Source organism: Nymphaea colorata, chromosome 6, assembly GCF_008831285.2.
Source record: "Nymphaea colorata isolate Beijing-Zhang1983 chromosome 6, ASM883128v2, whole genome shotgun sequence".
NCBI classification, from domain to species: domain Eukaryota; kingdom Viridiplantae; phylum Streptophyta; class Magnoliopsida; order Nymphaeales; family Nymphaeaceae; genus Nymphaea; species Nymphaea colorata.
In genome coordinates this window covers 3,178,880-3,189,391 of record NC_045143.1, presented here as the reverse complement: position 1 = coordinate 3,189,391, position 10,512 = coordinate 3,178,880, and the positions used below count along the sequence as shown (strand labels likewise).

The 10,512-nt window shown below is 36.5% G+C and overlaps 1 protein-coding gene across 1 annotated transcript in view; it reads left to right on the top strand.

The window, feature by feature from the left end:
- Window positions 1-3,225: 3,225 nt before the first annotated feature.
- LOC116255748 (protein INVOLVED IN DE NOVO 2-like) overlaps window positions 3,226-10,512 on the top strand; it is a 40,950-nt gene continuing 33,663 nt past the window's right edge. Inside the window, exon 1 of the mRNA XM_050078299.1 lies at window positions 3,226-3,493. Within this exon, the coding sequence (XP_049934256.1) occupies window positions 3,226-3,493 (268 nt within the window). The remainder of the gene's footprint in view (window positions 3,494-10,512) is intronic.

The window sequence follows — 10,512 nt, the reverse complement described above, 5'->3', positions numbered from 1 at the left end:
TTTACATGAAAAGACAGGTGGTCACTTGAATGGATATTTCGAGTAAAACATAAAAAAAACAGCAATCGACAACTCCTACTAGATGACACCTTTATACCTGATGCCCAGAAGAAGGATGAGCATGAACTCTCACCTTACTGACGCGGGCATTGGGCTGATCCTAGCTCATGACCGCAGCTTGGGCTTAACCTGAGTATGACTGTCACAACTCAAGCCCACCCACTTTAATTAGACTGAAAAAATATATATTTTAGTGTAATTTAATACATAAATACACTTAATTATAACAAATTATACATAATTGTATATATATATATATATATATATATATTCAATTAAAATCATATTAAAAAATAAGTTACTAACTTGACTCGGCCAAAGCCCAACGGCACCCAATTTTACGGGAGTATCAGCCAGGTAACCAACCCCGTGCCACCTCTACTCTTGAATGAGAATTGCAATGAAACTTGTAATAACGCTTAAAAAACAATGCTTTAACGTTTCCACAAATTTTCAAACGTAAGATAATGCCTGAATCGATCTCTATATCATGTGGATGAACACATTCAAGATGAAAGTTTTGTAAGTTAATTATGCTTTTGGATTGAAGTTCGGGAATTGCTGGGGGTGACTCATATTTGTTTCCTCTTACTGATCTCTTTCTCGCCGAAAATGGCAGGCAGGGGCCATTCGAGAATGGCTCCACGGAATACGACGAGATCAAGAGGCCAGTGGCGTATGGCGTATGAAAGGGTGTTGAAGACTTGGCCAATGTGGTCGATGCCAGTATCGAGGAGAGAAGAACCAAAGTCTTCTTTTGCAGCATGTCTCCTCTCCATATTAAATAAATTATTGGAACTTTCTATTTTCCTTTTTAACCATATATAATGTGAGAGTTGGTACTGTCCGAGACCTACCAAATAAAGTTCTAGAAACTATTTTCACATGGGCCACTAACCATGTCAATTTGAATCAGATATTTGACTTAATCGATCAAAAAAATCGAATGTAGAAAAAAAATAATATTAGATTAAGAAATTAGATCAGATCAGATTAGAATCGGATGTAATAAATGACATTCGATCTGGTTCGGATTCAGATATATACAAATATCCAATCAGATATGGATATGGATTCAGATCAGATTCATTTTTAGAGCAGTGTAGATCCTAATTTAGCCAAAATCCACGTATAAAGTTCAAAATGGTTTTCGATCCTAATTTAGCCAATCCAAATCCGTAAATTACTGTATAGTCCACGAATCGAATATGGTTCAAAAGTGTGGATCCAACTTGTTCCGCTACCGAAAAATCTGTTTGACTGGGTGTGGTCACTTCGAGTAGTAGATTTCAAACGAGCGAGATGATTATCTCACTGTCTTTCTATTTCCCTAAAGCTAAGCTGGGTTGTGGTTCCTTCCTCATTAGTAACCATCTTTAATGAGCCTTGTTGCCATTTTTGCTCTCATTTCTCAGCTTGGTTATCTTCTTCATTGGGCCATTTATCTAGCCTTGTATCATTTTATCAAATGTTTTTTATTAATATTATAAGAACAATGACAGCAGCTTAATCATTTCTCGTTCATAGCAAGTCTAGTCACCCTTGGGCTAAAAAGTTGCGAGGTTCGGCCTCATTTTTCAATTTGATTCCACATTCGGCTGCGCAATTGTATAGTTTCATATGATGGTTAGGCATCCAAATAGATGAAGGACACAAAGAGAATCTATGAGTGACCCTTCAATAATTTGAATAAAGATGTATGCTACTTTGCCTAAAATGAAGCCTCTGGATGAACTTTCATGGTGCATATGGTTTTCTATATATATATATATGAAACAGATTAAACGGACAAGCAGAAGAATGTAATCAACTTGGCCCACAAGATCGGTGTCACGTAGGGGCGACATGGTCGGCTGATCAGAGGGATTGCATGCGATAGAGAACGTAAACAACTTGGCCAACGAGGAGCACATTTTGTTTCCGGATCTGGATTTTGGATTCAACTTGTTATCCATCCATATAAAAATTATAAAAGACATTTTTTTTTAAATATTACCAAAAAGTTTCTATGTATACGAGGGTTCCGTGCACCCAATGACACGCACAACTCAATTTGGGGTTTGATTTAGGTTCTTTGTTTGTATTCAAAGATGTCGGTACTGAATTGAGAGGTATTCAATATGATTTAAGAAATAAAGTGTTACCTTCCTTCCCTTTTTATGTTTCTGTTCTCTCTTCCTTTCTGGTGGCCGGTGGCCCTTCCTCATCGTCCTCTACCCATCATCAGGCGAAAGAGACCTAACGATGAATGGCGATGGAGGAGTGGGAGAGCCGTCACAATCCAAATCCCATTCATTTACATCTAAAATCTAGTTTTACATGAATTTTAACGATCGGCTTGTATACTCTATTTTACAAAACTAGGTTTTGACTATTGTTACATAAAACACATATTATTCGAAAAATACGCGCATAATACTCGAGAAATAAGTTAGCTGTATAAAATGGCAATTAGATGTGTCTTAAAAAAAAAACGCCAGAAAATAAAAAAACTTGAAAAAAAACACGTATTATATGCATCTTTTTTGCATTTTTTTGTATTATTTTTATTTTCTTGTAATTTTCAGGATTTTTTAAATTTTTAAATTTTTTTAAATTTTTTAAATTTTTTAAAATTTGCTGAGATTTTCTCGAGATATACAACTTTACCGTATTATACCCGAGGAATTTATCGCCGTATAATACCCGTACACAAATACTCCAAAAAACCTGGTTTTTTGAAGTGTCATTTAAATTCTCTCTAACATCTAACATCTTATTTTTCAAAAATCTTAAGGGGGAGCCTTTGCTTTGCCCCTGTCCATAAGCACTTCTCTGATTTATTATTATAATACTTACCTTGCAAATTAAAACTACTTGTTTGAATGTTGCTAAGCCAAATCAAATATGCTAAAAAGTGTTGGAGGCTTAAGCGCTCAATTTTTTACTCCCCATGATTTAGTAAATTTGTTTTAAAGAATGAAGCAGACTCATAAAATATTGTATTACAATGTTTTACAAAAATTCACTAACTTTAGAACAAATTGCGGCAAACTGTTTTTTGTCGCCAAAACATAACATATTTTTGAAAACTAATTTGTAAAGAAGCTTGGCCCAGTAGAAGGGACACAGCCGGCATTGCCGGCAACTTTTCCCCTTAATAATAATGTTGGATGTTGTAGGAGCATGGACTGGTTCAACCTGAACGGAATCAAGTGTGCGTTGGACACCACGTCGATCCCGAAGAACATCTCACACTTGGAGGTGGGAACGGACCGGCGACTCTCAGTGGTGGCAATGTACGTGACCCCCTCGATGAAGGTTCCAGTGTTCTCCGTGAACCTGACGACCCAATCCGAGTACCAAAAAGATGCACATATATCCGTTTACAAGATCCGACAAGGCAAGCTTCTGAACCCTGAGCAAAAGGCTGACCCTGAGACTTACACCGACTGTATCCATTGGTGCCTGCCCGGGCTACCCAACACTTGGAATGAATTCTTGAACGAGTTTTTTTTCCCTTATTTTTTAGTGTAATATGGCTTGTCTCCTTTGGCTTGATAAGGTAAAAGGCAGCTAGCAAGTATGGGCTGTCTTTATTTTCTTAGTGTCCGTATTTCCATGTTTTATTCATTTGATTAATGGAAAACTTCTAGTGCTCAGTGTTATTATTGAGAAAGATAAGTAAAATGATGGTGATGGTGAGCTTGTTTTAGATGTTTGACTATTTATTTTTATATTAAAAAAACAAAGAGAGAGAGATAAGAACATGTATAAGGGCGCGTAACACTTTTCAAGATTTGAACTACCAACATAACTACAATATGACATCCAACCTCACCATTTGCACTACTTATCAAAAAAAGTGGTTAAAGTGCATGACTGATATTAGGGCAAGACATGAGAATACGTGACATGACCTATAAGTACAAAAAGAGAGACCATATTTTTCACATGTAAATTTGTTTTTTATTCAAAATGTAACACACACACACACACACACACACACACACACACACACACACATATATATATATATATATATATATATATATATATATAAAGATCGCTTTCAAGCAACAGCTAGCGAACTTGATAACCAAACCCATATAAAGTTTTTCAAAAAATATATATAAAAAACAAGATCCATCATTTTCCCACAATAATGTATATATATATGTGTGTGTGTGTATGTATATATATATATATATATATATATATATATATATATATATATATATATATTAGATCCACCAAATCGACTAACCTACGTATGATATAAAAATAAATGACAGTAAGACGTCAGTAAAAGTTGAATATGAAGAAAATACATTTCGCAATTGTCAACAGATTTATAGAAGTTTGACACCTAACCCATTCCTTTATAAATCAATTGCATTGGGTGAATCTTGACAAGTCACATGATTCCTTCAAATTTGAACTATTTGATATAAATCTTATATGACATGTTTTTGATTGATGTGCCAAAACATCTATGGTGAAACTGATAATTCATTAAGCTAACGATCTTAAGTTGGATACTGAAATCCTTACTTCACATTTTTTTTTTGCATTGAGAAAATGTCAGATTTAAGATCAGATAAAGGAAAGTCTAATTTTAAATCCACTGTTATTAAATCTTGAGGAGTTTAGATCAAGTGCAAATATATGTCCTCTAAGCACTTATTATGTCTTCAAGAACAACATGCAAACGTGGACAACTCGGAAGTACATAGGTTAGAAGAAAATCTGGGTGAAGTAACAATTTAAATCCCCATCCAGATAAGCTTGTTCGACCAACCTCAACTAAGTCCACCAATGTGAACTCGGTGACTCCTAGACATAGTAGGCCACCACATACCCGACTACGCACCATGAACTTGGTAAGTGTGAGCTAAGTTGAGTCTTCAGCCATTACAAACTCCATTAATTGTTTAATTTCAATTAACATATCATTAATCTCAAATTTATTAATTTCATTGCCTAATATTGCACTTAGGCTAAACTAATTGCCATTTGAAGTAATTTTGCATCAAGTTGACTCGCATCCACATAAGTTTACAGGAGGACGCAATTAAGAGTGGCGCACTTGATTTGAGGAAACGAGTATGAAATTTGTTGAGTTTGTTCAAGTCAAGGCATCAATGCAGCATGATCTTATTTTTAATCATAGCACTCAACATACCAGTCAACTTTTGAATACAAAGGCAGTCGAATTCCATGTACTCTGATCTGGAAATTCAAAAAACATTACTGGACTTCTCCAGGTAGGTTAGGTCAAATTAATAAGAGATAAAGTGCTTCATTGTTTGTATTTTGTTTTGTGTACTATGTGTGTACTACGTGCATGTTGTTTGTCTGATGAATAAAAACTTTTCTGTTTGACAATAAGTGAACTCCATTATGGAGTGTTTGGTAACCTCTGATTTGAGATCACTAGAATCTTAGATTCATGTATTTAAGGACAGATATCATCCCATTCAACCTCAAATCCAATGTTTTTGCCATAAGTGCCTGGGAAAAAAATCCTCTTTTTTCACATAGTAGTAAAATCCAATGTTTGTTTCCACTGTGCATCCCACGTAAAAGGGATCTTAGCCACATCAGCTTTGGATTTAAAATCTGTGGTTAATTGTCAAACACACTCTTAATGTCTGAAGATGAAAGACGTGAACCAAATAAACTTGGTGCTAGATATATATAAAATATCGAACCACACATGTGTGGAGGTTGGCATCCCTTGTACACTTGGACAGAGTTTGGGTTTAGATTTTGGGCTTGGCTCGGGGTAATGGTCTGTTGGCTCGGGGCAATTGTCAAACACACTTTTTGTAATTGTCTAGGCAAATTGAACCTTTAATGGGTTCCTTGCATTGTATATACAATATGCATTGCTGAAACCCATTTGAAGCTTTACTACTTTGTGAAGTTTGTTTGACAATTGTGATGTGTGGGGAAGTTATCACACGCCTTCATTAACTGGTGCACAATATTTTTTAACCATAGTTGATGATTTTTCCCGATCTACATGGATCTATCTTATGAGATATAAATATGAAGTTTTTGGAGTCATTAAAAATTTTGTCGCACTTATTGAAAACCAGTTTCGAACTAGAATTAAAATTCTTAGAAGTGACAATGGAACTGAATTCTTTTCACAAGAAATGAATAACTTTCTTCATGAAAAAGGCATTGATCGTCAGCATAGTTGTGTTGTGACTCCTCAACAAAATGGTGTGGTCGAACGTAAGCATCGAGACATCTTAAACATGGCATGATCATTGATTTTTCAAGCTAAACTACCCATAAAATTTTGGGGAGAATGTGTCACCACTGCTGCTTACATTATCAATAGGTTACCATCCAGTGCATTAAATAATAAAACTCCATATGAAGTTTTATACAAACGCACACCAAACTACAAACATATGCGTGTTTTTGGATGCCTTTGTTATGCCTACAATATTCATAAAAATCACAAGTTTGACTTAAGGGGAAGGCGATGCATATTTCTTGGATATCAATATGGTCAATCAGCTTACAAGGTTTATGATCTTGAAAGTGGGTCGTTGTTCACCAGTAGAGACATCAGATTTTGTGAAAATCATTTTCCATATAAAAATGAAATGCACATTGGGGACAATGAACATGTGGTTCTTCCTTTACCATTCAATGATTGTCTAAGGGGAACATGAGCTTCTTCCAAGCCCAAGCAAACCTCTTAACAATATTCCATCAAATCTAGATGATAAGACCAACCCAGATTCCATTCCTCAATCAATCGAGCCTACACATGGAGATTCAGTCCAGCTTCGCAGATCTACGCGACCTAGGCATATACCAACTCATCTCAAGGACTACAAATGCATCTCAGTCTTGCCCAGTTTCAGCCATTTGTTGAAGAGTGAGAGGACAAACCCCACAAAAGGTACTCGTTACCCAATTAAACAATGTCTTGATATCACTCACTTCAATTCCAACTACAAGTGTTTCATGTATACTCTCCTTGAGCTCTGATACCATGTTAAAGTTTTGTGAAAGAAGAGGACAAGAGAAAGAGGAAAAAAACGAGAGAAGAAAGAGATGATTTTATTCATTGTCGACTTCTCAATATATAGTCATCAGATTTTTGTGATATACATAAAAACCTCTAATCTTGCCTAAGATCAAGGATTAGCTCTAGATTGATCCACCTTATCTGCCTTATCTTGATAAGGCACAACTTTTCAACAGTCTGGTACGTGGTTTGAGTAAGTTATAAAAAAAAAATCACTTGGCTGGACTGTTGGTGTCAAAAGGTCATGCCTATAACTACCAGCACCAAGAGGGCCGAGGAGGATGACAAACGTAACAGAGACGCCATGGTCTTTCAGCAACCAAGATGGGCGAGGAAGAAGACATAGCTAACCGGGACGTCGGCATATTTGACCTTAGTCAAACGACTGGTTGGAGGATAAGATGCCTCAACATTAAGAGCGTCCCCAAAACGGCCAGAAAATCCGTGAAATGAACATGCAAGAAATTGATATTTTTCGCTAGAAACAGGAAAGAAAAAGCAACGAAGAAGCAAAAATCTTTCATTTACTGAAGCTGAGATATTTCATAATGATGAAGAACATGGGAAGTTAATGATCGAATATCCAAAAGAAAAAAATCAAAAGAAAGCCAAAATTCACCCCTTACCTCAAATATTGAAAATCGAACCGGAAAAGCGTTTTCACTTCGTCAAAACTCCACCTTTTCCCAGGGCTCATCCATGCTGATCATCATGTCAACCACCCAAAACACCCCGAAACGGTACATGCCACCTGACCGCTCCTCTGCCAGCGACCAGACAAAGACCAACTCGATCACCTCATTCCCACTCTAACCCACAACTAGAAGAGCCTTCCAGACAAGGCTTCCGAAGAAACCGCTTCGAGCACGTGGTTCCTGGAGGTTCTGGAGCGAAAATGTTTCTCCAAAAAGAGAGAGAGTTTCAAATAGTGGCAGGAGACTTAGAGGTCGTTTGATTGTTGTCCATTAGGACAGGACAGACAGGACGTTCTGTCTATTATACTACTGTCCTATCTTCATGGACATTGGTGTTTTTTGTCTACCATTTGACGATTTTAATAACAGAACGCTACGTTTATCTTTCACATATGTCTGTTCTATCCATCCTATCTGATGTTTGTTTTAAGAGGGATTTTCTCGTGAACCTCTTTGGGTTTTAAGAGGGATGTCAATGGTTATAATGCAATATCACATTATATTCAAACCTAAATTCATATAAACAAATTTGATAATATATATCCAACGGCCAAATAATCACTATATCACTCCAAAAATTTTATAATCATTATAAAAAAAGGAAATTTCGTCTATGATATGTGATTGGGACACATAGAGACAAGAGTAAGCAACATTACAATTTCCTTCCTTTTTTTTTCTTATTGCTCTTCTGTTCTTCAATAAAGCGCTGAAGATGGCTAATTGCTTGTTAATATATTTTAGTGGTAAAACATACTTTTTATGATTGTTTCTATTGGTACATAATAAAAAAAACAACTATCGTGTAGTGAGCTGATTTTAACTATATATATATATATATATATATATATATATATATATATATATATATATATATATATATATATATATATATACCCGACCGTCCTCCAGGGTCGACTCAACATCGCCAGCGCTCTAGCAGCCCCTGAACCTGTTCGCTGCAATTAGCGAGAGGGTGAATTTGTCAATTTTGTAAAAGCATGGGATGAATTTGAGAAAAACCCTAAGCAGCCTTCCCTGGCACGCTCCACTTGCCTCGCGTTTTTCTTCCTCCAGTATTGCTCTCGCTAAGGCTATGCCTTTATGACGACAAATGGTAAGCAATCACGGCTGCCTGTTTCCTCTCTTGTTCTTTCTCTTGTTCTTGGGCATTGCGTATAGGCCATAGGTTACATATTCTTCTGTAGAGCTACGATCACAAACTCACATAGTACTTGAAATGTAGAGATTCGTCAAACTCAGATGAACTGTGTAACCAAGCGCTGTTATTGATCTACCCTTCAAAATTAGCAGGAACACATGGTTCCTTGACGCCAAATTCTGGGGGAAAGGACGCCGGCGACATTCATTCAATGTTAAAACATGAAGCTGCTAATTTCATCAAAAGCCTGACAGAGGACACACCGATTGCACGTCTGATCACCATAAATAAAAATTTGTAAAGCAAAAATATATGCCTTGTGACATGTCTGATCGGTTCTAAAGAAACATGCTTCAGTTCATGTGCGTAGAAAAAAACTCAACCTCACATACGTGAATTTCCAGCAAAAAATTCAAGTTGGCATATGACAATTATAGCCAAACATAGATAAACCACAAAAATGCAAGCATATACATGAAACTTAAGCAAAAAACAGGTAAATTCAAACTTACATAAGGCAATTATAGGCAAAAGAGACAAACTCAAATTTACATATGGTGACTTGATTCTAGACCAATTAGAACAAAATCTCAAATTTATAGATCTAGAGATGGAAGTTGGCGAGTACTCACTTGTGCTAGATGCGATTAAGCCACTTAAGCCTTCAGCCATCAAGAATCTACTACCAGATGATAGGTGGTGTACATAATATCTAAACATCATGTTCATTATCGATTATTTAGTTCATCTCTGAGAGCATGTTATTCCATTACAGTATTCAACAACGCCTAAGAAGTACCCCTTTCCTGTCCTGCAGTACTAAAAAGCAATGAATTAATCAAGGAAAGTGCAGCGTTGCTTCTTGTGACATCATCCATGCAGCTCCTTTCTGTTCATTGATAACAAAAAATTCAAATTCTCTCAGGTTTTTCTGTTGCTGGGTAGACAAATGAATTATCAAAAGTGTGTCTGGTAACCGCAAGCCATGTGTGAGATGGCTGACTACATAGTGACTGGTGTCATGAAACCTTCATGACCACCATCTGCTCAATGAAACAACACAATAAAAAAACTTGCAATGCTAAAGATATTGCAGACATAACCAGGCAACCTACTTCATGTATCACACAATTTCTCCCAACTGACACTGACTGATTCCATTGCTCTCTAATAATCATTTTAATAAGAAGAGAGAAAATCACATCTCTCATTCAATCTTCAACTAAAAAACCTCAAACACAAGAAAAAGATGGCATTTTCTAATGGAACCTCTAGTTCAAACAGCCTCCATTAATACACATTCATCAGAAAAGCCATATTCACAGAATCACAAAGTTGTGTTTGGAAACAAATTAGATCTGTTAGCAGCGAGAGAAGAGGAGGCCGGACTGCACCTCGTTTTTCAGGTCCACAACCAAAATAAGATCAATCTCTGCACTGTATAAGGAAAAAATGCAAAACCCAAAATATTCAATGTAGTCACCTGTGACGATTCCTCAGGCGGAGCAGAGGAGGCGCGGTGACGGTTCCTCAGGTGGAGCAGAGGACTCCGCGACGTC